Source organism: Aythya marila (genome assembly GCF_965140915.1).
Source record: "Aythya marila genome assembly, chromosome: 32".
In the NCBI taxonomy this organism is placed as follows: domain Eukaryota; kingdom Metazoa; phylum Chordata; class Aves; order Anseriformes; family Anatidae; genus Aythya; species Aythya marila.
Genome location: NC_139073.1, coordinates 1,330,340 through 1,355,791, shown reverse-complemented (window position 1 = coordinate 1,355,791; position 25,452 = coordinate 1,330,340). Strand labels below are relative to the sequence as shown.

General features: G+C 66.2%; 3 protein-coding genes across 5 annotated transcripts; all 3 read right to left on the bottom strand.

Moving 5' to 3' along the window:
• Nucleotides 1-4: 4 nt before the first annotated feature.
• SYDE1 (synapse defective Rho GTPase homolog 1) lies at nucleotides 5-5,638 on the bottom strand. 2 transcript variants are annotated; one of them, XR_014319189.1, is made up of 8 exons: nucleotides 5,480-5,638; nucleotides 4,214-4,798; nucleotides 2,923-3,663; nucleotides 2,493-2,834; nucleotides 2,249-2,406; nucleotides 1,667-1,910; nucleotides 939-1,426; nucleotides 5-437 (listed from the first exon to the last, which is right to left on the bottom strand). XR_014319189.1 is itself a non-coding variant. In XM_082781795.1 (7 exons), exons 1-7 carry the CDS (start codon nucleotides 5,565-5,567, stop codon nucleotides 1,035-1,037), a joined length of 2,550 nt encoding a protein of 849 aa, XP_082637921.1. In that variant the 5' UTR covers nucleotides 5,568-5,638; the 3' UTR covers nucleotides 5-1,034. The 2 variants fall into 2 exon arrangements, 1 of the variants encoding a protein (XP_082637921.1); XM_082781795.1 differs by having other exon boundaries at nucleotides 5-1,426.
• Nucleotides 5,639-6,486: 848 nt separating this feature from the next.
• LOC309889046 (macrophage mannose receptor 1-like) lies at nucleotides 6,487-9,423 on the bottom strand. The gene is made up of 8 exons (XM_082781722.1): nucleotides 9,336-9,423; nucleotides 8,926-9,021; nucleotides 8,728-8,832; nucleotides 8,547-8,606; nucleotides 8,051-8,446; nucleotides 7,449-7,594; nucleotides 6,915-7,024; nucleotides 6,487-6,814 (listed from the first exon to the last, which is right to left on the bottom strand). Exons 1-8 carry the CDS (start codon nucleotides 9,406-9,408, stop codon nucleotides 6,688-6,690), a joined length of 1,113 nt encoding a protein of 370 aa, XP_082637848.1. The 5' UTR covers nucleotides 9,409-9,423; the 3' UTR covers nucleotides 6,487-6,687.
• A 1,070-nt stretch (nucleotides 9,424-10,493) lies between these two features.
• PNPLA6 (patatin like domain 6, lysophospholipase) lies at nucleotides 10,494-25,328 on the bottom strand. 2 transcript variants are annotated; one of them, XM_082781689.1, is made up of 36 exons: nucleotides 24,990-25,328; nucleotides 23,824-23,893; nucleotides 23,641-23,703; nucleotides 23,027-23,114; nucleotides 22,803-22,885; nucleotides 22,620-22,717; nucleotides 22,403-22,543; nucleotides 22,046-22,205; nucleotides 21,885-21,965; nucleotides 21,493-21,621; nucleotides 21,328-21,408; nucleotides 21,095-21,215; nucleotides 20,916-20,999; nucleotides 20,385-20,491; nucleotides 20,098-20,289; nucleotides 19,677-19,754; nucleotides 19,234-19,439; nucleotides 18,971-19,102; nucleotides 18,773-18,896; nucleotides 18,585-18,698; nucleotides 17,967-18,042; nucleotides 17,674-17,814; nucleotides 17,295-17,358; nucleotides 17,055-17,223; nucleotides 16,803-16,985; nucleotides 16,599-16,717; nucleotides 16,333-16,489; nucleotides 15,892-16,008; nucleotides 15,709-15,778; nucleotides 14,282-14,398; nucleotides 12,603-12,751; nucleotides 12,373-12,525; nucleotides 11,640-11,756; nucleotides 11,398-11,494; nucleotides 11,200-11,309; nucleotides 10,494-10,922 (listed from the first exon to the last, which is right to left on the bottom strand). In XM_082781689.1, the coding sequence occupies exons 2-36, from the start codon at nucleotides 23,860-23,862 to the stop codon at nucleotides 10,857-10,859; spliced, it is 4,026 nt and encodes a 1,341-aa protein (XP_082637815.1). In that variant the 5' UTR covers nucleotides 23,863-23,893; nucleotides 24,990-25,328; the 3' UTR covers nucleotides 10,494-10,856. The 2 variants fall into 2 exon arrangements, with proteins under 2 accessions (XP_082637815.1, XP_082637816.1); XM_082781690.1 differs by lacking the exon at nucleotides 14,282-14,398 and adding an exon at nucleotides 14,709-14,825 and having other exon boundaries at nucleotides 24,990-25,327.
• Between the last annotated feature and the right edge of the window lie 124 nt (nucleotides 25,329-25,452).

Genomic DNA, 25,452 nt, shown 5'->3' with positions numbered 1-25,452 from the left:
ACCACCACACGCACACAGCCCGGCAGCGAGTGCAGCTTGTGTCCTTTATTGCTGGTGACAGTGACAAGGGGGTGGGCAGGGCAGGGTGGGCGTCAGGCCATCCGGGGGGGACACGACTGGGGACAACGTTGTCACCGAGCCCCCCCCGGCCTGGTGGCACCCCCTGCCCGGGTGATTTAACACTGCTGGCTCAGCCCGGCCGGGCCGGTGCGTTCACATTCAGCTGGTTCCTGTAAGGCTAATACTGAGCAAGGCTGTTTTTTTTTTTTTTGTTTTTTGTTTTTTTTAGGGGGGGGAGAGGAATTCATTTGGCTCCCTCCCTCCCCGCCCCCGTAACACTGGTGCTGGGTTCATTTCGGGGGTGAAAAGGGCTTTTTCTGCAGGCTGCGGTGAAGGCAACCGCCACGGGCCATCCGTCCACGCGCACGCACACGAAGCTGGAGTAATAAATAAAAGCTCAGCGCTCCCGTACCGGCAGCACCCCCCCGGGGGGGGGGCAGAAAAAAAAGTGGGGTGGGCTGGGGGGTCCTTGCTGCCCCCCCGAGGGAGAGCCGTCACCCTCCTCAGGGGGCCAGCAACAGGGAGGGGATTTTGGGGAGCCCTCGTGAGCTGGGGGGGGGGTGGGTGGTTGGTGGGGAAGGGGAGAGGTTGCCCCCCCCGTAGCCTGAGCGATGGAGGTCATGGACCCTTGTCAATACTGATTTTGGAGGGGGGGCACCCATGGGGGGGGACTTAGAAGGGGAAAAGGGGCAAACAGGCACTTGAGGGCAAAATTTGGCCATAAAAAGCCGAGCAAGAGGCACCGAACCTCCACCATCCCCCCCAAAACGGCACGTGGATGCGTGGTGGGGGGGGGTGTGCAGCCAGTTCTGGGGGGCGGGGGGCTGCTCAGGTGTCCCCCGATGGGGCCGGGGCCCCCCCCCCAAAGACGGCATCACCTTTTTCTTGGGGGTCCCTCCTGCTCGGCGCTGTGCAAATCGAAGGCAACAAGAGGCAAGTGCTGCGTTTTGGGTCGCTCCCCCCCGGCGGCGCCGTCACAGGCAGACGTTGATCTGCTTGGCCAGCTCCCGCTCCAGGTCGAGGATGAGCGCGTCGAAGTCCTTGAGGTTGAGCCGGGGGCCGAAGGGCGCCTCGGGCTCGTCGCCGAGGCCGAAATCGGCCACGAAGAGGGTCCGCCGGTGGGCAGCCCGGCTCTCGCCGTCACCGGCCGCTGCCGCCGCCACCACCTCGTCGTAGCCCCCGAACTGGTGGCCGCAGACGCTCCAGTCGCCGGCGTAGCGGTTGCTGGGGGGGCTCTCGGGTCCCCGGGGGCGATGGCGAGCCACCACCGCCGTGTCCAGCAGCTCCAAGCGCAGCGCTGGCTGCCGCGGGCAGCCGGGCGGCGCCTCCTCCTCGCAGATTTGGGGGGCCGGGGATGAGCGGGGGGCTGCGGAGAGAGCACGGGGGGGGGCGGTCAGGATAAAAGGGGGAAGCCTCGGGGTGGTTTGGTGGCATTGGAGGGGGCAGGAAAGGCCCTGGGGGCGACTACTGGGGTCAGAGGCGCATGGCACAGCCCCAGGGTGTCACCGACCCCCCCAGAGGGTGGCCCGGGAGGTGGCCAAGCACAAACTTCCCCCAGGGTGGGGGCCACGGGTGTCCCCCCCAGCCCCCCCAGAAGCCTGCTCACCCGGCCAGGCCTGCAGCAGGTAGTGCAGCACCTCGATGTGCCTCTTGAAATCGACGGCGCTGGCGATGTCCTCGCTGTGGGCGTAGCTGCGGGCGCTGCCGGTGCCACCGCCGCGCCGAGGCTCCTGGCTCTGGGTGAGCAGGACGGGCCCGAAGCAGACGGCGATGTTCTGTGGGTTCATGCGGTTGAAGTCGTGGAAGGAGGCCACCAGGCTGAGGTGGTCCAGGAGCCGCGTCAGCGTGGCCTGGGGGACAGGGTGGCGTCAGCGGGGACACCCCCCAGGGTGACGTTCCCCGGCCGCGCTGGGCCACCGAGGGGAAACGTTTTGCTCCCTGATGTCACTGGGGCTGAACCACGCAGCTAATAACAAGGACGTGGAGATAAATGCTTGGCTACTAGGGATGGAGAGACCCCCCCCCAAAAAATGCTCAGGGGGGGTGGTGACACCAGGAGGTGCCACTCATCCAGAAACCAGGACACCGCAGTGGTGACGCGCGACGGAGAGCCCCAGACTGAAAGGGGTGCCCAGGCAATCCCCCAGTTTTAGTCCTAAACCCCCCAGTTTTAGGGCTGGCCACCCACCTTCTCGACGTCCGGCAGGCAGTCGAGCAGGGTGACGGCGTCCCGCTCGCCCGGGGGGGTTCGGGGGGGCCGCTTGGCCATGGCCTCCAGCACGACATGGTAGAGCGTGGGGGTGATGAGCGGCGTGGGCAGCTCCCGCAGGTAGTCCTTGAGGATCCCTGCGGGTGAGGAGCCAGAGGGGGGGGACATCAGCGTGGCCACCCCCCCTGTGGGTGCTGGGGGGGGCTGTGGGGTGGGCACTGACCCGTGATGACGTTGATGTCAGGGTAGAGCTGCTCGGACAGCGTCACAGCCGCGCTGTCCCTCTCGAAGGCGTCGCGCAGCTCCTTCTTGACAGCGGCCGAGCCGCAGAGCCGGTACAGCCCCACCACCTTCAGCCCCCGTTTCTCTATCTCGGCCACGCACTTCTGGATCAGCAGGGGCACCTTGGTGGCCGTCTTCTCCCTCTCCACCAGCTGGCCCAGCTCCACACCGAAGACGCGGGGCTCGCACTCGCCGGGGCCGTCCCACTGCTCCACCAGGGTGAATTTGGAGAAGAGGACACCGCGAGGCTGCAGCCGCACCGCCAGCTGCTGGGCCCGGCAGCCTGGGGAACAGAGGGGGGCTGTCGGTGGGGAGCCGTGCCATGGACCCCCCCCCACCCAAATCCATCCACTCCCGTCCCCGCCGCGCACCTCGGAAGATGTGGGGCAGGACGACGGTGCCATGGCAGCAGAGGCGGTTGCGGCAGGAGGAGGGGTCCCAGGAGAAGACGATCACCTTGAGGAGCTGGGCGCCCTCCAGCTCCAGGTTGAAGGTGTGGTTGAGGCCAAGGAAAGCCGCCTTGCAGGGCAGCAGAGCCGTGCGAGCCCGGTTGGCCGCGTCCACCTGCAGCACGCAGAAAACCTCCCGGGCTTCGGCTCGCGGCGGCTTCAGGTCCCGCACGCCGTAGAGGTGGACGCTGACCAGCCCGGAGATGTGCTGCCCGCCTCGGGGCAGCTCCCCGCAGCTGTAGGGCCGGAAAGCACCCACGTCCAGCCCGCTCTCCCCATCCTCCGGCTCCGCATGCGCCCCGGTTTTGGCCGGCAGCTCCGGGGAGTCGCCGTCGCTCAAGTAGCCGCCCTTGCTGGCCGCTTTGGCGCGGGGCAGCGAGGCCACGCTGGTGTCGAGGTGGTAGCGGCTGATGACGTTGCTGGACTCCTTGCGGGCGTCGGAGGGCGAGGAGCCCCCCTCCTGGCCCCGTGGCCGGGGGCTGCGCAGGCTCAGCTTCCTCCGCAGCTCCGGCAGCTTCTTCATCTTCATGGAGAGGCGGCGCACGGTCCCCGGGGACTTCACTTTGCTGAGGGAGCGGCCTTTCTTGGTGGCACCGGGGCTGGCGGGGGGGGACGGGGGGGAGAGCCCCGTCCCCAGGCTCACGCAGGGGATGGGCATCTTTGCTGGGGGGAGAGAAAGGGTGAGCGGGTACCGGGGGGTACCGGGAGCCTGGCCGGGACTGGGGTGGCTCCCTGGAAACCCTGGTGGGGTCTGGGGGACAATGTCCTGTTTTGGGGGATGGGGAAGGGGCAGGGGTTATGGGGAAGGGGCAGGGGTTATGGGATGTGTCTGGGGGATGGCAAAGATGATGGGGACCATGGGGACCACGGGGTCCAGATGTCCCTGAGGACAGGGACCATGAGGTCTCGAGGACATCATCCCGGGGGGGTGGGCAGAAAGGGACAGGGATTGTGGACTCTGGGGGATGTCGGCCTGGGGGACAAGGAAGGGACAGGGACCACGGGGTCCGGGAGACCCTGGGGACAAGGGACCACGGCCTCTGAGGACCTCGGGGTCCAGGGAGCCTCAGAGGCACCAGAGAAAGGACAAAGACCGTAAGGCGCCGCAGATGGAGACTGTGGGGCCCAGGGGACACTCTCCTGCGTGGTGACAAGGGCTGTGGGGAACCCGGGGCCCCCACTGTCCCCCCTCTCCCCTTTCCCAGCCCCTCACCACAGGCCTGCGTCCTGCCAGCCGCCGGCTCCTCCGCGCCGCGGGCTCCAGGGCTCTCCGCCGCCCCTCTGCCCCCCCAGGGGACGTCCTCCCCGCTCGCCTTCGGAGGGTCCTCGTCCTCGGGGATGGGGTTGTACCAGATCTCGCCCTCGCTGCCGGATGCTCCAGCCTCGGCCTCGGCACCACCGCCACCAGCCTCGTCCAGCCCCGGTGCCTTCGCCGAGGACAGCACCCAGTGCCGGCTGCTCCGCTCCAGGCTCTGCAGGTAGGCGCCGTGCCCCGGGCTCCTGCCGGGACCACCGAGCTCCACGGAGCCGTTGGCTGCTTCGGCCTCCTCCGCCGGCTCGGGGGGCTCCTCGCCGGGGGGCTCCAGGCCTGGCCAGGGGCTGCTGGGGGCCGGATCCGGCTCGCCGGCCTCCCCCGGCTCCGGGGAAGCTTTGGGAGCCGGCACCCTCCTCCCGCTGGGCTCATCGCGGCCGCCGCAGGAGAAACGGGCCCAGTTCTGCTTGCGGGGCGCTGCCGGCTCCGGTGACACCGGGGCCGCCTCGGGGTCCGCCGGCGACTCGGGGCTTGGCGGAAGATGCTCTGTGGATAGGGAGAAAGGCCAGGGCTCGGCGGGGATCCCCACCAGCGTCCCGTGGGGCCACCCCCCCACTCCGAGCCCCGAATCCGCTGCCGGGGCCGCGGAGGCAGCTGCGCGCAGCCCCTTGCCAAGAGGGATTTCCGGCTGTTTACGGCCGGACGGCCCCGCTGCCGCGCTCCCACCATCCCGGGGGGGCTCGCCGGAGGATTGGGGGGGGGCTCGGCCGGGCCCTGCTGCACCCCATGGATGGGGGACACGGCCGCATCCCGGTGGGCACGGCTCTGCCTCCGTCCCCGTGGCCTGCACCCCCTGCTCACACGCATGCAGGCTGGGGGGGGGGGCTCAGCAGTGCGCCCCCAATTCTCGCCCCCGTCCCACCGGAGCCCCCTCGCCCCCATGGGGCTCACCCCCAGGTGCTGTCACAGCCACCCCCACCCCCCAGATGTGAACAGGGGGTGCTGGACCCCAGGGATCCCTTTTTTTTGGGGGGGCCAGGACCCCAAGGATCCCTTTTTGGGAGGGGACAGCAGGGACCCGGGGGGAGCAGCAGGGACCCGGGGGGTGATGCGGAGCCCTCGGGGGCTGCACCAGGGACGCGGGGGGGGGCTCCAAAGGGACTGAGGTGGGGTCTCCATCCCGGGGGGGGGGGTGTTGGGCTCCTCGCCCCCTCCCCAGCTCCGTACCTCGCTCTTTGCCATCCGATTTCTTCCTGCGCGGGCGGTCCCGGCCCCGCAGCCGGGAGAAGGTCCTCCGCAGCAGCGGCTCCGCCATCGGCCCTGCCCGGACCCCCCCCACCCCCCCCACCCCGACGGGGGTCCCCTCGGCACCCCAGGGACCCCTCAGCCGGGTCCGGTCCCGTTCAGCCCAGTCCGTTCCCGTTCCGCCCAGTCCGGTCCCGTTCAGCCCGGTCCGGTTCCCTTTAACCCGTTTCTCCCCAATTAGCCCGCTCCGCCCCCCCCCCCGCCCCCAGCCCGGTTGGGTGGGGGTCTCCCGTTCCTCCCGGTGGTCCCGGGACCCCCCCCCCCGGTCAGCACGGCGGGGCCTGGAGCGGCGGCGGCGCCATCCGCGGAGCGAATTCCTGGGATGCCGCCGGGAGCGCTGCCGGGAGCTGTAGTCCGGAACCCCCCCCCCGAGCCGGACCCCCCCCAAAACCCCACGGGGCTCCCGGTAACTACAAGCCGGGACCCCCCCGCCCCGGTTCTAGCACCCCCCGGCCCCGTTCTCTGCACCCCCCGGCTGGGGGAGTCCTCGGGGGAGTTGGGGGAAGACATGGGAGGGTCTAAGGGGGGGGTGGGGGGAATTTGGGGAGGCTGTGGGGGGTGTTTGGGGGGGCTGGGGGTGTTTGGGGAGCCTTGGGGGGTGTTTGGGGGGGGGCTGGAGGGGTATTTGGGGGGTCTGGAGGATGTTTGGGGAGGCTGCGAGGGCATTTGGGGGGGCTGGAGAGGTATTTGGGGAGTCTGGGGAGGTATTTGGTGGGGCTGGGGGGATATTTGGGTGCCTGGGGATGATTTGGGGAACCTGGGAGTGGGGCAAGCCCCCCCCACCCCACGTCTGCAGAGGGCTCCGATGTGGCATCACCCGCAAAATCACCGCTGCTACCCTGGGGGGGACACCAACACCCCGGGGCAGCCCGCACCCACCCCCCCCACACCGTCGGGGGGCGCTCATCAGATCAGGGACCTCACTCTGTGCACCCATTTATTATCCCACGGGGACCCCCCCGGTGCGCCCCCAACACCGAATCTCGCCCGGAGCGAGTGGAGGTGCTGGAGGCCGAAGCGGCGAGCGGCGGTGCTGCGGTGCTGCAGGGCAGACGTGGCGATGGGCTCTGGGGCAGTGACAGGGACTTGGGGGGGGGACACAGACCCTCGAGGTGCCCCCCCCTGCACGCTCAGGGCTGCCCCTCGCACACCCAGGGGAGCTGACTCGTGCAGGGGTAGTCGAACCACGTGCCGTCCACGCGCACCACGGCGCAATTCTCCTGCTTCCCCCCATTGGGCTCGTCCCTGTGCCAGGAGCTGTGTCGGGAGAAGGGGGCAAGCGACACGGTTTAGGGGGTGGCCCCCTCCGCACCCCCAAGCCCCCCTCGCCCTGTCCCCAGCGCCCGTCGGGCTGTACCTGCGCTCCTTGGGCAGGACGGAGCCGTCTGCCCGCTTCCAGGTGCCCTCGACCTCTTTATCCGTGATGCCCAGCCAGGAGGAGGCTCGCAGAAAGGTCTTGATGTAATTCTGGGGGCAGAGGCAGGGTCACCCCGCTGCAGAGCCCCCCCCCCAGGACCCCCCCAGGACCCCTGCACATCCTTGGGGACAGCTGGGGACAGTGGGGCTCAGTGCCACCAGCACCGCCTCTGCCCAGGAGTGAGGAGACGGGGGGGAAATTTGGTGTTTTTTTTTGTTCTGGGGGCCAGTTAGAGGATGGATGGGGTCAGGGGTGGCAGGATCAGGGCCTCAGGACACTGGAGCAAATTCAGGGTTGAAAGGACAGAATTTGGGTAAAAAAGCAGAGCATCTGAGTGTTTAGAGAATAAAAGTAAGAGCTGGATGCTCAGCAGGAAAAGGTGGCGTGGGGTGACCTCAGAGCAGGCCCTGAAGTCCAGGACAGGATTTTGGGGTCCACGAGAGGCTCGTGGGGGCCGGGCTCTGCCCCCCTCACCCTCTCCTCGGGGCTGTCCACCTCCAGCAGCCGCGTGCCCAGGGCCGAGCAGAAGCCCCGCGCCGTCTCCCAGGTGCTCGGCGTCGTGGAGCGGAAATAGCACGAGCCCTCGAAATAGGTCCAGCCTCTGGAGCAAGGGGGGCAACCTGGGGAGGGGACACAGAAAGGGGGTCACCTCCCCCCGGTAGGGCTGCAGGAGCTGCCAGGATCCCTGCTGGGTTAGGGGTAGGGTTAGAGCCCTGTTGGGGTTTAGGCTAGGTTAGGATTAGGATATAGAGAAAGGATTAGGATATATAGGTTAGGATGTATGGAATCCTATATAATTAGAGCTGTAACTGGGTTCGGGTCCCTTTGGGGTTTGGGTTTAGCTCGAGTCCTCAAAATTTAGGTTTCCAAGTGGGTTGGGGTTGGCTGGGCTAGGACTCCACTAGGGTTCGGACTCCTTTAGGGTTAGCTTAACTCAAATCATTTAGGATTAGGCCTGAGTTAGGGCCCCGTTGCCGTCTGGGCTTCTCTTAAGCCATATCCCTGCCAGGCTGGGGCTGCGTTTCAGCCCCTTTAGGGTCGGGCAAGGCCCTAAATATCAGCAGCCGGGGACTGACTGGAGCGCGAGCAGACGTTGTCCTTGCTCCCGTGGGCGACCCAGCGGCTCCACTCGCGGTCCCCGATGTAGAGCATCACGGTCTGGTGCAGGTTGTTGCCGTAATTGAAATAGAGGTCGTGGCCGGCCAGCGCCAGCAGCGTGCCGTCGCGGCACTCCCAGCGCTGCAGCCTGCCGTCCTCCCGGCACGGCTGCAGCCACACCGTGGACAGGTTTCTCTCCTTGGCCGCCGTCACGCAGGAGCGGGACCCCGCCGCGCTCCGCAGCCGGTCCCCGGGGAGCCACTGGAAGCGTTGCCCCTCGGCCTCGGGCTGGCACGGCGCCGCCGTCAGCTGCCGCCCGCGCGCTTCCACGCACTTGTCGTGCGCTTCGTTGTACAGCAGGAAGGGCGCGGAGGCTGCGGAGAGGGGGACGGTGGAGAAATGGGGCCCGGGGAGACGGTGACACCGTGGAAATGGGGGGGGGGACAGGGACAGGGACGCGGCGCGGGCACGCACCCACGTTGGGCGGCTGCTTCACCGTCTCCGCTTTGTCCAGGGCCACCGTCAGGGCTGCGACTGGAGGGGGGCAAAGGGTCACCGTGCTGGGGGGGGGTCCCCAGTCACCTTAACGCTGCCCCCAGCAGCCCCAGCATCGTCTCTCAGGGTGGGGGAGCCGCCGTGGCCCCCCGGTACTCACTGTGCCGTGAGCCGAGGGCGAGGAGGAGGACGTTGAGCAGCACTGAGACCCCCAGGGCCACGGCGCCCACCAGCACCAGCCTCTCCTGGGAGCAGCACGGGCGCGCTGGGGAGGGTCAGGGGGTGACGGCCAGTCCCGACGGGGCTGCAGGGCCCCGATTCGGGCTGCACGGCCTCATCCCCACAGGGGTGGGCTCACCTGGGGGGTCAGGAAGGTGCTTGCGGCTCGGCACGGCGATGGGGGGGTCGAGGGGCTCGTAGGGGTTCTCCTCCGCGGGGCACGGGTCGCTGCAGGCTGGAGAGGGGGCAGCAGGGATGGTGCCTGTGGGGGATCCCCTCCCCTCTGGTACCACCACCAGCCCTGGGGACCCCCGTCAAGCACCACGATGGGGGCTTCCCCCCCATGTCACCACCCTGGGGACCCCCCCATTGGGTACCAGAGTCCCAGGGTTTGCCTGTGGGCAGCAGGGATGGAAACGGGGATCCCCTTTGGTGCTGCCATCTCCCTTGGGACCCCTCCTCAGATACCGAAAGGGACAGGCTTGGGGCATGAACTGGGGACCGCTGGGCTCGCCCCCACCCCAGCCAGCACCCCGGGGTGCTCCCTACCTTCCTTGCCGCCAGGCCCCAGCACCCATTTCTGCCCTTCCCTGGGCTGGCTGGGCTCGATGTTGCCGTACATCGTCCCCGCAGCACTGCTGAGCTCTCCCCACGGGTGTCCCCGCTGATAATGCCTCAGGAAGGGGGGGTCCGGATGTGCCCCTGCCTTGGGGACGGGCCTCGGAGGGGCCCGCGAGCACCCACAGCTTCCTCCCCACATCCCGGGGCTCGGCCGGAGGTGACACTGCCTGTGACAGTCCCCAGCGATGTCCCTGGGGGGGTCTTGGCACAAGGAGGGTCATGGAGCCTGCAGGCTGCACCCGTGGGTGCCACACTGGGGACCTGGGCGCACCCATGACAGCATCCAGGGTGTCCCCACACCTTGGGTGCACCACGGGGTGTCCCCAAGCCTGCTGCATGCCCGTGCCCAGGGTGTCCCCATACCGAACACGTCCCTGGTGTCCACCCACACCCAGCTGCACCCACACCCGGCCCAGCACCCATGGGTGATCTGGGTGTCCCCAAGGGGGGGGGGGGAGGGACACGGACACCCAGCCCCATGTCATCTCTGGGGGTGCAGGAAGAGCTGGGTGCTATCAGCACCCACCAGCCTCGGCCACAGCTCCCCAGCCACGGCCAGCACCCAGCTTATCGCGCCCAGTGGCAGCGGGCGCCCGCTGCGGTGGTGACGGGTGACCCGTGGTGGCACTGGGTGTCCCGTGGTGGTGCCACATGTCCCATACTGGTTCTGGGCGTCCTGTGGTGCTGTCGGGTGTCCCGTGGTGCTGTCGGGTGTCCCACAGTGCCGGCTGTCCCATGGGCTACCCCACCACCGTGACAAGCGTGCCGTGGCAGTGCCGGGTGTCCCCATCCCCTTGCCCATCCCTGTCCTCCCCCCCCATGCACGTCCCCACGAGGCCCCCCCCACGTCCCCTCTCCCCTCCCCAGCCCCGTGCCAGAGCACCAGGATGGGGCAGGCACCAGCAGCCCCCGCTGTGGGGATTATTTGGGGATTATTGCTCCCGGCTGGTTTTTGTCTTGCACCGTGCCGCGGCCACCAGCACCACGGGGGCAGTCGGTGGTGTCACCTGGCAGTGGTTGTCTGCTGGCCACCGCCAGCCCCCACTCTTGAAGCTTTATTCCCGCAGGAGAAACAGGGCCAGGTTTGTTTTAAATAATAATAATTAAAAAAAAAAAAAAAGAAAATATACAGCAGTCACTTCTTCCCCCACCACGAGGTCGGTCCTGCGGCAAAGCAGGGCAGGGCCAGGCCACGGAGGGGGGATTTGGGCCAGTGCAACAGTGCAGGATGGGGGAAAAGGAGGGGAGGGGTCCCTGGAGCCCCCGTTGTCACCCCAGCTTGGGGACAGTAGCGGGGACAAGCCTGGGGCGAGTGGGAAAGTGCCACGGGGCTGAGCCCTGGCCGGGGAAGCGGCCATGGAAGAGGGGATCGGGGGGGCCCTGGGGCACGGAGGCAGTGCCAGGGCATCACCCGGGGGGGCTCCTGGGCTCCTTCAGTGCCATCTGGGCTCACGTGTGGGACGTGGAGGAGGCTCGGGCTGGGCTCGGGCGGTGCCGCAGGCTCTTCTCATCCTCCTGGGGAGAGAGGGGACACGTGGGGGACACCGGGATGGGGACACGGCGCAGCACCCATCAGCTCCCAGCTGGGGAGCTCTGCCCCCTGTAACCCCCTCCACGCACACCTTTGGGGGCCTCCGGACCGCAGGACACCCCATTCTGGGGGTGCTCCAGAACTGGGGCCAGGGTCTGCCCCATGCTACTCCCTCCGTGCAGGGGGTTGGGGCACCCCTGGGAGCCCCCAGGCTCTGAGGGGCCTCATTTTGGAGGGTCCCTGTGGTTGGGGAGCACTCACAGCCTCCAAAGCGCCAGCTCCGGGCCACTCGGTCGGGGCAAACGCTTCCTCCTCGCCCCGCGTCAGCTCCGGCCCCTCGTCCTCGTACTCGGTGAGGTAGTCGGACTCCTCTGGGGAGGGAAAAAGAGGGGAGGGGGCTCAGGGTCAGGCCCTGAGCCCGGATCAGGCCCCCAGCCATGCAGCCTGTCCCCCGCTCACCGTCCGCGTAGCCGTCCGATGGGTAGGGCTTGGCGGGCTCGATGCGCGAGATGATCTCTGCCAGGTCCGTGAAGCCGGCGCTGGGGCACGTGAGCACCTACGGGGCAGGGGGGAGGTGTCCGAGATGCGCCCCCAACCACGAGAGGGGCGAGGATGGGGGACGTGGGATGGGTAAGGCGGTGGAAGGGCAGGTCTCGTGCAGCCCCTGCCACCTGCGGACCCCGCGGCCACCCCCTGCTCACGTCCATGCGTTTGCTCTCGTAGAAGTCGGCCGAGCGCCGGTCCTTCACCATCTTCTCGATGATGTCGCCCCGGCTCCAACCGTCGAAGACCACCTTGCCGTGCTGGTACCCCACGTCCTGTGGGGAGAGCGACCACAGCCCATTTGTGGCCTGGGCACCCCGAATGATGGCATGGGGCGCCCCAAAGGATGGCCCAGGATCCCAGATGATGGCTAGGACATCCCAACCGATGGCATGGGACACCCAATTGATGGCTGGGGCACCCAACTGATGGTCAGGGCATCCCAAATGGTAGCCAAGAAACCCTAAACAATGACCTGGGGACCCTGAATGATGAGCCTGGTACCTCAAATGATGGCCAGGATGCTGCAATTGATGGCCCGGGCACCCTGAATGATAGCTTGGGCAACCCCAGATGATGGTCCAGTGACCCCATTAATGGCCAGGGCACTCAACTAATGGCTCGGACACTCAACTGAAGGCAAAGACATCCCAACCAGATTCTGGGGAACCCCAGAAATAACCGAGATGTCTCAAATGATGGCCTGGGGTATGCTGTTAATGACTAGGAGACCCTATCAATGACCAGGACACCCCAACTGATGGGCCAAAGCACCCCTAAATGGTGGCTGGGATGCACCGCAGAGGATGGCTGAAGAACCCCAACCGATGACTTTGAGGCACCCTGTTGATAGCCCAGGCCACCCTCTCAGGCTCTCCATCCCCGACTCACGTAGATCTCGTCGAACTTGCCGAAATCCATGGTCTTGAAGCGGTCGATGGGGGGGCGGATGTACTCACAGTACGAGCTGGACTTCACCACCTCCAGCTGCCGCACGCACGACACGTAGGCCAACCGCGACTGGATCTCGGCCATGTCGGGCACCTGCGAGGGCAGGGAGCTCAGCACCCCGCCTGCACCGTCCCCACTGCTGTCCCCACATCCCTCACGCTGCTCCTCACCTTGACTTTCTCAGCCCAGGGGTTGAGGCGTTTCCAGAGCAGCCACCAGCCCGACAGGCTGTCCCCGTAGTTGCACAGGTCCGTCTCGTCCTGGCTGCCCACGTCGATGGCGATCACCGTCTTGGCACCCATGTTGCGGGCGATGTCAGCTGCAGGGTGGGAAAAGACGAAGCTGGGTCGGCAGCACCCTGGTTTTCCCCGGTCCGAGCCCACCACGAGAGGCGGTGGCACAAGCGGAGCAGGGCGAGGGATCGGTCCCGACCACAGGCTGGATGGCAAAGCCATGCTGAGGGCTCGTGGGGGGGATGAGGAATGTCCCGTGGGTGCTGGATTTGGGGGTAGGAGTCCCGTGGCATGATGTGCCAGTGGGGAGCAGAGCAGCGTTGCGACCTGCTGCGTGTGTAAAGGTGACAGGAGACAGGAGGCATCCACGGACGGATGAGAAGCGTGGAGGGACCCCCAGGAGGGCACCCGGTGCCAAGGACACCAGGATACGATGCAGGGCAGATGGAGGCAGCCGGAATATGGAGGGAGATGGAGATGTCCCAGGAGGACACCTGGTACTGTGGACATCAAGAAATGATGTTACAACAGGGAGGAAGGTGACTTGCATGTCAAGGAGGACGGAGATGCTCCAGGAGGGCAAAAAACATCCAGAAACAATGGCTCAGGGTGGCTGAAGTTGGTTTGTGCATGAAGGAGCACAAAGATGTCCCAGGAGGGCAGCCAGTACCAAAGACACCAAAAGGTGTAGGATGGAGGGAGGTGGCTTGCAGAGTATGTCGGTGTCCTGGGAGGGCACCTGGTGCCAAAGACACCAAGAGATGGTAACAGAAAGATCGAGCTGTCCTGCATGGGAAGGATGACGGAGATGTCCAGGGAGGGCATCTAGTGCTGAGAACACAAGGATGAGAGGCTGATGCGAGATGGATGGAGGTGGTTGGCAGGTGAAGGAGCATGCAGATGCTCTGGGAGGGCACCACGTGCCACGGATGCCAAGAGATGACACACGATGAAGGGAGACGGCCTGCATGTGAAGAAGGATGGAGATGCCCTGGGAAGGCACGCGGTGCTGAGGACATCAGGAGAGGAGGACGCAGGTTGGATGAAAGGGGTTGGCAGGAGAAGGAGTGTGAAGATGCTCTGGGAAGGCACCCAGTGCTGAGGACACCCAGAGGTGATGCAAGACAGAGGGACATTTTTTGTACATGAAGAGTGAAGATGATCTGGGATCATCTTGGTGCTGCGGACACCCAGAGCTGACAACACCGTGCGAATTTTTGTACGTGAAGGAGGATGAAGATGCCCCAAGAGGACACCCAACACCAAGAATGATGCAAGACGAAGGGACACGTCTGGGATTTGAAGAAACACGAAGATGCCCTTGGAAGCCACCTGGTGCTGAGGACACCAAGAGACGACACAAGACAGATGGACGGCTTTTTATGGGAAGTAGGATGAAGATGCCGAGAGGGCGCCCGATGCCGAAGACACCAAGAATCAACGCAAAACCATGCGAGACGGCCCAGATCCAGCCTCAACGGTGGATCGAAGACCCCTGAAGACCCATCCCTTGGTGGGCACACGGCTCCCACCCAACCGCCTGCCACCGGGACCGGACCTGGAGCCGCGTCGGCTGTGGCGGGCGGTGGCGGTGATGCTGGTGGGGCGCTACTTGCCTGGCAGGTTGTTGATGTAACCACCGTCCATCAGCAAGTTGCCGTCCTTGGGGTCGCAGAGTGGCGGTAGGTACCCAGAAAGGGTCATGCTGGCTCGCACGTACCGCCAGAGCGAGCCTGCGCCGGCGGGGAACAAACGCAGTGAGCACGGCCCGCCCCACGCCTGCCTGAGCCCCCCGGGGGGCTGCCCCTCGCCCCTGCCCTTGCCCGGGGACGTCTGCACCCCATGGGGGTCCGGTGGGCACCCATGGGTGGCAGAGGCACCCACCGGGGCGGCACGCACCCTGACTGGCCGTTTACAAAGCCTAGAATGGCTCCACCTGGGATGGGATGTGGGGTTGTTTTGTGTGTTTTTTTTTTTTTATTTTTGGGTGGGGAAAGGGGGTGTTTTTGGGGGGCCGGTAGCCCCGGCGAGGGAGATGCTGACCTGGGACATTGTTAACATAGCAGCCGTCCACGAGCCAGTGGCTGTCCTTGGGGTCGCAGAGCGGAGGCAGGTAGGGGGTATAGGATGCACTGGCTCGGACGTAGCGCCAAACGCTGCCTGCCGGAGGGAGAGGACACGGTCATGGTCCTGGGGGCACGGGACAAGCACGAGCCCCCGGCAGCAGGTGACCGAGGCTGCTGGCACCGGTGGGGTGTTTTTAGTCCCAAGAGCGAGCCACGCTGGGGAAAACACCTCGGCCACACTGGGATGGGGAAGGACAGAGGGTTAGGGGTGGTGAGTGGGAATTAGTTGGCGTTAGAGGCCAGAGGAGCAGGTGGAGCAAGAGCCAGGCTGTCTACAAACCACCGCGTGCGCCCCATGGACGGCTCAATGTCCCAGGTGAGCTCCAGCACCAGGCAAGGATGAGGGGCAGCCACCACGTTATCCCCACCACCGCCACCGCGTGGTCCCCATCACCACCACTGCATCGTCCCCATCACAACGTCCCCATCACCACCACCACCACGATGACCCCACCAGCAGGTTGTCCTCACCATCACCTTGTCCCCACCACCACCACATCCCCAGAACATCACGTTGTCCCACCACCATCGCGTTGTCCCCACCATCGTCACATTGTCCCCACCACCACCACCACCTCGTTGTCCCCAGCGGGACAGCCCCACACCCCCATGCTGTGAGTGAGGGTTACTGGGGTTAGTGGTGAGCAGATACGTTAGAGGGGACGTGCACACTCAGGGGGGGCAGCTCCACACCCCAATTCTGCTGCCAACCCCATCAAGGACGTGGGGCATAGCTCAGGGGAGCTGAGTTTTGCTGGTTACCAGCATTGTGTGGCCTTGGGACACCACCACTGCCCGGGCTCTGAGCCCTTTGCTTGCCAGGTGGCACCGTTTTTGGGGTGCTGGTAAGGAGGGTGCCCACACGGGGAGACACGGTGGTGCCAGAGAGCATCCCCAGTTCCCTGGGGAGCTCTTACCGTCCGTGTGCACCCGCATGGCCGAGGCCGTGATGTCAGTCGTGACGTTGAAGTAGGGAAGCCAAAGGTCCTGTGGGGATAAGACGAGGTGGGTGACATCGTGGGGACGGTGGCGGTGGGGCGGGGACCCAGCTGGGACCCCCTGTGGGTGGGTGCAGCCCTGGGAAGGGCCGCGGGGCGCACCTCGATCTGCTTGTCCTGGAAAACCTTGTTGATGCTGGCGTTGAAGGCTGAGCCCGAAAACATGGAGGTGATGGGGTAGGTGAGATCCAGGACGGTCTCGAACACCGAATTCATGCACTGGAGGCGGAGGTAGGGGAGGAAGGAGGAGGAGGAGGAAGAGGAGGAAAAAAAAGGAGAAAAAAGGAAAGGAGAAGGGAAAAAGAGGAGAAGAAGGAGGAAAGAGGGAGAAATAAAAGAAAGGAGAAAATAAAAGAAAGGAGAAAATATAAGGAGGGCGAAAAAGAAGAAAAGGAAGAGGAACAGGAAGAGGACAGAAGGTGCTTTAGAAACACCCTGGCCACGGCTGGCCCCAGGCAGGCAGGGCGCTGCGCTGCTGTCCACCCAAAACGGTGATGGGGAGGGCTGGGTGCGTGCCCCCACCCCGCTTCGCCCGGCTCCCACCTTGGCCCACTCGCGCGCCCGCTGCTTGGTGCGCACGGCGCTGCGCTCCTCGGCGTACAGCGCCCCGATGAAGGAGCCGATGGAGGTGCCTCCAACCATGTCGATGGGGATCCCTGCCTCCTCCATCGACTTGATCACCCCGATGTGGGAGCAGCCCCTGGCCGAGGGGAAGCAGACGGAGGAGAGGAGGTGGGGAACAATAAGGAGGGGGAATGGGAGCGGTCTGCGGAGCGGGACACCCCTCCCTGCCCCAGCGCAGCACCCACCTGGCTCCGCCGCCCCCCAGTACAAGGGCAATGGTGTTACCGGTGAGCACCCGCGCCAGGCGGGAGAAGTCGCTGTGCCGATCGGCGCTCTTCTCAAACACCTTCTCGTACATCTCCCGCTGGGGACAGGGAACAAGGGGTGACGATGGCAGCAGAGCGCAGGGGACACCCGGGGTGGGGGGGCGCGCGGCGGTGGCTCCTTACCAGCTTGGCGGGGCTGCGACGGGAGAAGACGCGTCGGGGACACTTGATGTGCAGGTGGCCCGAGCACCAGCTCCGCATGTTGAGCCACTCGACGGTGCGGGACGGGCTGGGGCCGTCCTCGCGGTGCAGGAGGATGAGCTGCTTCAGCGCGCGCACCGCCGTGTTCTCCAGCATCTGCTCCAGCTGCAGAGGACGTCAGCGGCACGGCGCTGCGTTGTCCCTGCCGGGCACCCCCTGCCACCCACCCCTCACCTCTCCCAGCGCCGGCTCCTGGTCGCCCAAGCCTACGATGAGGATGCAGTCGGCCTGGCGGATGCAGCGCACGGTCCACGGCGTCAGGGTGCAGTCGGTTTGGTAGAGCACGATGCGGTGGATGTCTTCCTGCTGCGCCAGCCAGCCCGACAGGCGGTACTCCTGGATGCTGCCGGGACGGAGGGGTCAGACGCGGCACGGCGCTGGTTCGCCGGCGATGTCCCTCCTGCCGGGAGTTACCTGTCGAGCGCCGAGGAGCCGAGTCGAGCGCGGATGATGTCGCTGGTGAGGAGCAGTGTGGGACCTGGGAGAGGTAGGACCGTGGTCACTGCGATGTCGTGTAGCCACGGTCGTCACCAAGACGCAGTCACCAGCACTGCATGGACAACACCATGCCGTGGGGTCCCAATCACCACCAAGCCACGGTCACCACCACACCACGGGCTTCCAGCACCCTCCCATGGCCATTGGCATGCCACGGAGCTGTGGTCACCACCGTGCCATGGTCACTGCTACACCATGGGGCTGCCGTCAATGTCATATCGTGGCCTGGCGCCACCAGCACATCATGGTCACCTCCATGCCATGGCCACCACTGTGCCACGACTGCAGCACTCACCGATGGCGTTAAGGGCGTGCTTGAGCTCCAGCGTGAAGGCGGCCGTGGGCACGTCGTCGCACACCGGCAGCACCGCCACCGTTGACAGGTTGCTGGTAGGGTTGGTGGGCTCCGAGCTGGAGGCCATGCCCAAACCAGAGCCTGCATGACGAGGAGATGCGGTGGCAGCAGGAGGACAGTGTGACAGGGCAGGGGACACTTTCTGGACTCTGCCCCGATGACAGCCACTGGCTCCAGAAAGGTGCACCCCTCGTCACCTTGTCCCCGCTGCCCTTCATCCCTTTGGGACTCACCTGCAAAGGGGCCGCGGAGCTGCTGGAGGTTTCCCAAGATCTTCTGGCTCAGGAGGTGGATGAGACGGGTGACAACCTGTGGGACAAGGAAGGGGACAACCATCAGAGCTGGTGGAGCTCCCTGAGCCAGAGACACATCAACACCCTGGAGCAGGACCAGAACCAGCAGCCCACGTGCTTTTTTGGGTGCTACCACCACCAAGACCCATCCTTGGGGACCTCAGTGAAGAACACCCCTTTAGGACACCAGCCTTTTTCCCCTGCCAGCTCTCATCACTGCCTTAGTTCCTTAATTGAAGATGATTTTAATGGGTGTCAGAACCACCAGTTGGGATACTGGGACATGCTTCTTCCCCTGGAAGGACCAGCAGATCCTGGCATAGGGGTCTCCCCATGGACACCAGCACCAGCATCTCTCCAACCTCTCAAATCCCACAAAATGTTGAGGTTGGTGAGGTTTCAAGGCTTCTCCTGAGGCACTCCTCTGCCATACTCGTGCTGATCCCTTCTCCATTTTGGGTTTGGACAGAGAGGATCCATCCCATCTGATCTATCTTCCCATGGGGGTATGGTTGGGACCCCCCCCAGCATAACCCACTGGCAGGATTTTGGGGATACCTGGGGGTACCGACGCTTGATGTTGTTCAAGGTGCCCTCGGGCAGCTTAGCCAGCTCCGTGTCCCGGACCGCGTGGACTGTGGTGGCACGGGGCTGCCGGGTGAGGGCTTCCACCTGGAGAAGACGACGTGTAGCTGAGACAGGGAGCCGCGAGGTACCGCGCGTCCCGGCACCAGCACGGGTCTCACCACGCCGATGAGGTCCCCGCGGCCGTACTCCCCGATCAGCTCCTTCTTGCCGCTGCCCTTCTGGATGACGGAGCGGAGGCGCCCGTTGAGCGCGATGTAGGTGCAGTCCGACTTGTCGCCCTGCCTGGGGACGCCACCAAAGGGACGTCACCCCCGTGCCAAGGGGGTCCCCACCGAGCCGAGGTGGGGGGCACCCACCTGTAGAGCGCCCGGCCGGCCTCCACCGCCATCCAGTCGATGGCGAAGTCCATCTGGCGCACGAAGGGCGACATGCGGGCGGCCACGGTGTGGGCCACGCTCAGCACCACGCTGGGCTGCTCCCGCATGATCCTACGGACCGACAGCAGCTGGGGGACACGGTGGCGGCCCCAAGAGATGCCGCCACCGCAGATGCTGAGCTGTGCTCGGCCCAGAACCCCCCTTCCAGAACCAAAACGCCTTCGTTGGTGCTCGGGACTCACTCGTAGAAGTCCGATTTGGAGATCTTGAGGAAGGTGCAGTCGCGGTTGGCCTTGATGGTGAAGATGAGGGGCTCGCCGGTGAGCACGGCCAGCTGCCCCACCATCTCGCCGGGCTGCGTCAGGAAGAGGCAGACGTCCTCCGCCTTGTCGATCATCCTCTGGTACACGTGCAGGCAGCCCCACAGCACGAAGTGGAGGCTCACGTCCTGCCGAAACGCTGCCCTGTCACCGGGACCCTGCCTCGATCACCCCCCAGGGACCACGGGGACCACACCGGCAACGCTTGGGGTTTCTTCTGCTCCTCTTCACTACGGGGTTTTGCACCCTCGGCAGCTCTGGGGATGGTTCCTGCCCCCCCCCCAAACCCATAGGGCAGGCACCCCATGCAAATACGCAGTAGGGAGAGCAAGATGTCACGTCAGCCCCGCAAAACCCAGACCTACCTGGTCCCCTTGACGGGCAATGACCGTCCCGGCTTTCGCATGATGGAGCAGAACGCGATTGTTGAGCAGAGAAGGGTCCTGGGTGGAAGAAGGATTTCACCTGAGGTGATAGGGACCACCAGAAAGCCAAAGGAAAACTACCACAAAGTGATTGGGACCGCCACGAGACCGCAGGGGCCCGCCACGAGGTGATGGAGACCCACCAGGAGGAAACAGAACCCTCCAAGAGGCCATGGAGAACCAGCATGAGACAATGGGACCCACCGTGAGGTGATGGGAGCCCACCACGAGGCGATGGGAGCCCACCAGGAGGTGATGGGGACCCACCACGAGGCCACGCAGCCCCAAAACCCGCTGACGGGGAGCACCATGAGGCGACGGGGAACCACCAGGAGGCCAAGATCTCCCTCTGCGCTCTCACCTCCACCTTCATCAGCTTGACCAGCTCCCGCTTGGCAGCCTCGAAGATGGCGCCGGTCTGGCGGCCCTGGTAGGGCCCGAAGGGCCAGTCCCCGCCGGCCGCGTCGTCCTCGCAGGAGTGGTAGCGGTAGACGCCCGACGGCTGCTCCTCCACCGTCACCGACTTGCGCTCCTTGGGCTCGTGCGAGACGGACTGAGGGGGGCGAGGGACGGGTCCGGCACCGCTCTGGGTCGAGGGTGAAGCGGATTTTGGGGTGGGGGGGGGGACATGGTGGGCCACGGCCTTACCCGAGAGAAGGCGGCCATGGCGCCGGTGCTGTCCTCCTGCAGCGACACCGAGATGCGGCCGCGCTCGTAGGCCATGTCGAAGTCGGAGCGGGGACACTTCTGGATGCCTGCGCCCCGCCGGGGGGGGGGGGACAGGGTGGTCACTTGTGGGGGGGGGCACCGGGACACCGAGCTGGGAGCACTGGGGGGGGATTGTGAGGCCGGAGTGGGGCGTGCTTGAGGCTGGGAAGGGGGGGATGATACACGGCCAGGGGGGCTGCAACAACACTGGGGGGGCTGCATGAGCCCAGAGGGGGACATAGGACCCGTGGGGGGGCTTCAGAACCCGTGCAGGAGGTGCATAATCCTCAGGGGGGGCTGTATGATCCCTGGGGAGGTTGCACAGTCCTTGGGGGGGTTGCGTGACCCTTGGGGTGGCTGCACGACCCCTGGGATGGTTGCAGGAGCCCAGAGCGGGACACACGACCCCAAGGAGGTGACTCACAACCCCAAGGGCCCCCCCCACTTTCTTTCCTCCAGCCCCCGACCCACCGGAGATATCCACTGGCATGGAGATGCAGCGGCTCAGCAGCGGCGGCGCGGGGGCATCCAGGGCTCCGGCTTTCAGCGGCTCGACTGCGGGACGAGACGGCCGTGAGCGGCCTCCTGCTGCGGCTTGGGGGGGCCGGGAGGGTTAGGGGGGGGTCTGTTCGCCCCATCCCGGCCCCTACCCAGCTCCGTTTGCCTTTCCCTGCCCTCTTCGGCGGCGCTGAGCCCCCGCTTGCTGTGGCGCACGGGGCTGGTGCGGGTGGCGTGGCCGGGCTGCGGGAAGAGGCGCAGCGGCTGCATCTCCTGCAAGGGGGACGTGTCAGCAGTGCAAGGACGAGGGGGCGTCCCCCTTTTTTTGGGGGGATCCAGAGAAAAAAAACATTTTCCAGGAGGCTCCCCCCCCCCACACGCTCACATGGCTGAAAAGCTCGTTGGTCAGTCCCAAGTAATTGTGCAGCGCCAGGAAGGTGACGCGCTGCAAGCGCACCATGATGATCTGCGGGGACCAGAAGGCGTCAGCGCCCCTCGCCCACCCCTGGGGACACCCCCCCAAGTGTCCCCTCCCCGGGGACAGGCTCACCTGCACCACCCGCACCAAGCTTTCGGGGTATTTCTCGAAGACGGCTGAGAAGGCTTCGACCGGCAGCCGCAGCACCGTGGAGTCCTCCGCCGCCCGCGCGCACACCGTCCGGTACGGCCGCTGGTGGCCCTAGGGGACAGCCAGCAGTGGCAGTGTCACTGCCAGGACGGTGAGACGCCCCCCTCCCTGGCTCGGGGAAGGGCATGGAGGGACAGCTTGCAGCCACGGTCGGGGTGGTGGGGTTGGGGGATGGCCACACTTGGTCCGGGAGAGGTTTGGGGACAGCCACGGTCGGGCTTGGCGAGGCTGGGGACAGCCACCATCAAGTTGAGGGGACCTGGGGACAGCCCTGATTGAGGGGGAAGGTCTGGGGCCAGCTTTAGGGCCGGTACCGTGATGACATCGAGGATGCTGAGCAGGCTGTGCACGCTGTCTCCGGGGAACACCTCCTTCATCACCGTCTCCTTTCCGTCCTACACAGCACAAACCCCCCCGCTCTTTACAGCCCTGTCCCCACAGTGTCCCCAGCCTGTCCCCAGCCCCGTCCCCGCACCGGCTCGGTCAGGAGCAGCTCCAGCTTGCCATCCTGCAGCACGTAGATGCTGGTGTCGGGCTGACCGGGTCGGAAGACGTAATCCCCTTGCTGACACTGCTGGAAAACCATGTGCTTGCAGAGCTCCAGGAACAGCGGCTTCTCAAAGTGTCCCAGCACCCTGCGAGGACGGGGACCAGCAGGTGACCCCGAGCCCGACGGGCACCACACCAAAAGGCCCCCCCGGCCCCCCATCAGCTCCTCTCCACATCCCCTGGAGCTGAGAGCATCCTCCGAACGCCCCCGGGCCATAAAAAGGCTTTGGGGTGGGGGTGGTGGGGTCGGATCCCGAACCCCGAGGCGGATCCCGAGCCTCACCGGACGTTTTTGAGCATGTAGAGCACCTCGGAGGGGAGGTGGGAATTGGCCACGTCGAATTCGGTCAGGTCAGCTTCCAGCACGGAGGGGGGGGGCTCCTTCAGCTGCAGCGTGGGCAGCTCCTTCTGGATGCGCAGGAACCTGCGGGGACAGCGAGGGGACAGCGAGGTGACACCGGGCTCTGCCACCCGCCCGCCCGCCCCCGGCGGCACCTCACTTTTTGGCGATGTTGAGCATTTTGAGCTTCTTCTTCATGCGGGGCCGCGAGGTGCTGGAGATGGTGGTGTCCACCAGGGAGGAGGTGGACTGGGAGACCTGGCGGGGACCCAGAGGGGATGTCACCCCCGCCGGTGACACCGGGGAGATGCCACCCCCCCTGCTGCCACCCCCCGAGCGTCACCTTGCGCATGATCTTGCGCCCGTAGAACAGCACCTTGTCCCTCTTTCGGAAGCGGTATTTGGGTGTCCCCTGCGCCGGGACCTCTGGGCAGCAGGAAGGGGACAGGTTAAGGGGGGCACGGCCCTGTCACCCCACCACCGTCACCTCCCCTCTGCGCTTCGTGGAGGAAACTGAGGCACGGGGGCCCCAGGGCCACCGCGCTGTTGTCACCCAGTGTCACTCACTCTTAAGGCGCAGCCGCCGGACCAGCACCACGATGGCAGCGGCCACCAGGACGGCGAAGAGGCTGAGGCCGAGCATCACCCCCAGAACCTGCGGGGGGACACGGGGTCCCCGTGAGGCCCCCGGACCTCCCCATTGCACAGGGATGGGGGCGTGGGGTGACCGATGGCACTGCCACCCCGGTGACACGCATGGGGTGGGGGAGAGGTGCTTGGTGGTGGTGGGGACCAGGATGGGGCCCCAAGGGGTGTGGGGACAAGAATTTGTCCTCCAAGGGGCTGAGCAGCGTCGGGGGCCAGGACGGCGTCCCTAAAGGCGTGGGGACAAGTTTGTGTCCCCTTGGGGGTGTGGGGGTGTCCTTGGGCCAGGACACTGTCCCTTGTGACACGGGGACAAGTTTGTGCCCCCCCAGGGGTGCTCAGCAGCACCAGGGCCCAACCACTTGGTGTCCCCTGGGGCACGGGGACAGGTTTGTCACCTTCATTTCCCTTAATGGGGAATGCCGCCCCTTGGGGCACAGGGACGGGGACGTTGGGGATGTCGGGGCGCTGGGGGGCAGGATTTGGGGACCGGGACGTTGTCCCCAAGGGCGTGGGGACGAGTTGGTGGCACTCACCGCCCCGGTGGAGAGCTGCTCGTCGGCGAACAGCCTGGGCAGCACGGCCGTCAGGGACGCGTCCTGCGGGGACAGGAGGCTGAGCCCCATGGGGGGGACACCCCAGGGGTGGAGGGGACACCCCGGGGGATGGGGGGGGACACGGACACCGTCACCCCATCCAGCGGCGGTGGCTTTCCCTACCTCCGCCTCCTCCTGCGGCTCCGACTCGCCCTGCCCCATGGCTGCCGCGGGGCTCTGCCCATGCAGGAAGCTGCCGAAAAAGGGGGGAAAACGGGACAAAATAATTCAGGGACAGGTAAGTGGGGCCGACGTCCCCAAATGGGGTGATTCTGCCCCGATTAAACGCACGGGGAGGGTCTGGGGTGTCCCCAGGGTGTCCCCTTGGTGCTGGGTGGCATGGAGGGGCCGGGTGAGGACTTCTGTGTCCCTTTGGGGTCTTTGGTGTCCCTTTAGGGTCTCTGGCGTCCCTTTGGGGACTTTGGCTTCCCTTTTGGGGTCTTTGTTGTCCCTTTGGGGACTTTGATTTCCCTTCTCCCCCCGGGGAGAGGAAGCTGTGGCAGGAAGCGTGGGGTGTTGCGACAGCCCCCGACGCCATGCCGAGGCCACCGCTGGTCCCCGTTGTCACCCGTTGGCCCGGGTGCCACCCCAAGGGGACAGTGCCCCCCCCCCACGGCGTCCCCCGTCCTTCCCAAGGACGCCCGGGGAGGTGGCGGTGGCCTCGGCAGCCACGGGGACGTCACTGGGGGCTGGCACCGGCCACCCCCTGCCACCGCCGCCAGGGGTGGGGACAGCGGGGGCCAGGGCCCCCCCTTGGGGTGACAACTGCCCCCCCCATGGCTTCTGCCCCCCCCCCCAAAGGCCAGTGTTGCCCCCCCACTGAAGACAAAACGCTCCCAGCATGGCCCCCCCCAGGCCAGCATTGCCCCACACCCCCCCCCCGGGCTGATCTTACCCCCCCCGGGCTGATCTTACCCCCCCACACCCTTTAACACCCCCCCAAGGTGAAAATCCCCCCCCCACCCCCCAGCTAACACCACCCCCTCCCCCAGCCCCATATAGACACCATTGCCCCCCCCACACCCGTATTTCCCCCCCCAGGGACCTAACATTACCCCCCCCCCCCCATGCATTATTGCCCCCTCCCCAGGCCAAAATTGCCCCCCCCGAGTTATTGCCCCCCCCCCGGGGGGGCATTGCCTCCTCCCAACCCCCCCCCGGCCGGCACCACCTCCTCCCCTCCCCCTCCCCAGCGATAAATCCCCCCCCGGCCGTACCGGGGGAGCCCCCTCCATCCCCCCCCGCCCCCGTTACCGCCCCCCTCCCCCCCGGGGGGGCTCCGCGCTCACCGCCCGCCGGTCGCCGCCTCCCGCCCCGCTCCGGCCTCGGCGGCGGCCCCCGCGGGGTCATGGCTCCTTTAAGGCCGCCCGCCCTCCCCGCCTGACGTCACGGAGGGGGCGGGGAGCGTCCCGGCGGCGGCGCCATCTTGGGAAGGTCCGCGGGGAGACAGCGGGGAGCCCATTGGTGGGGAGTGCGGGCGCCATCTTGGGTGTGGCACGAGAGTGGCAGTGTTATCGCGGGGCGCCATCTTGGGAGTGGCAGGAGGGGGGCGATGCTATCGCGGGGCGGTCGGGCCCCGGCGCCATCTTGGGAGTGGCGCCCCCAGGGAGGGCGGGGGCACCTCGGGCCTCGTCCCCAGCAGCACCCCAGGGTGGGGGCACCCCAGGGTGGGGGCACCCAGCCCCTGCCCCCAGGGCTGCCCTGGGGTTCCAGCACCCCCCCAGGTCCCAGCTGCCCCCCCCAGCCCGCCCA

Bases quoted from the DNA above. Each gene is read 5' to 3' on its own strand.
- SYDE1 (XM_082781795.1), bottom strand. From the start codon at position 5,567: ATGGCGGAGCCGCTGCTGCGGAGGACCTTCTCCCGGCTGCGGGGCCGG. The intron at 4,799-5,479 runs GTACGGAGCTGG...CCCTATCCACAG, and splicing joins ATCGGATGGCAAAGAGCGAG to AGCATCTTCCGCCAAGCCCC. The intron at 1,911-2,248 runs GTGGGTGGCCAG...CCTGTCCCCCAG, and splicing joins GCCTGCCGGACGTCGAGAAG to GCCACGCTGACGCGGCTCCT.
- LOC309889046 (XM_082781722.1), bottom strand. From the start codon at position 9,408: ATGTACGGCAACATCGAGCCCAGCCAGCCCAGGGAAGGGCAGAAATGG. The intron at 8,833-8,925 runs GTGAGCCCACCC...GACCCTCCCCAG, and splicing joins GCACCTTCCTGACCCCCCAG to CGCGCCCGTGCTGCTCCCAG. The intron at 6,815-6,914 runs GTACAGCCCGAC...CTCCCGACACAG, and splicing joins GTCCTGCCCAAGGAGCGCAG to CTCCTGGCACAGGGACGAGC.
- PNPLA6 (XM_082781689.1), bottom strand. From the start codon at position 23,862: ATGGGGCAGGGCGAGTCGGAGCCGCAGGAGGAGGCGGAG. The intron at 23,704-23,823 runs GTAGGGAAAGCC...CTGTCCCCGCAG, and splicing joins AGCCGCAGGAGGAGGCGGAG to GACGCGTCCCTGACGGCCGT. The intron at 18,043-18,584 runs GTATCCCCAAAA...CTTGTCCCACAG, and splicing joins TCAAGCGTCGGTACCCCCAG to GTTGTCACCCGTCTCATCCA.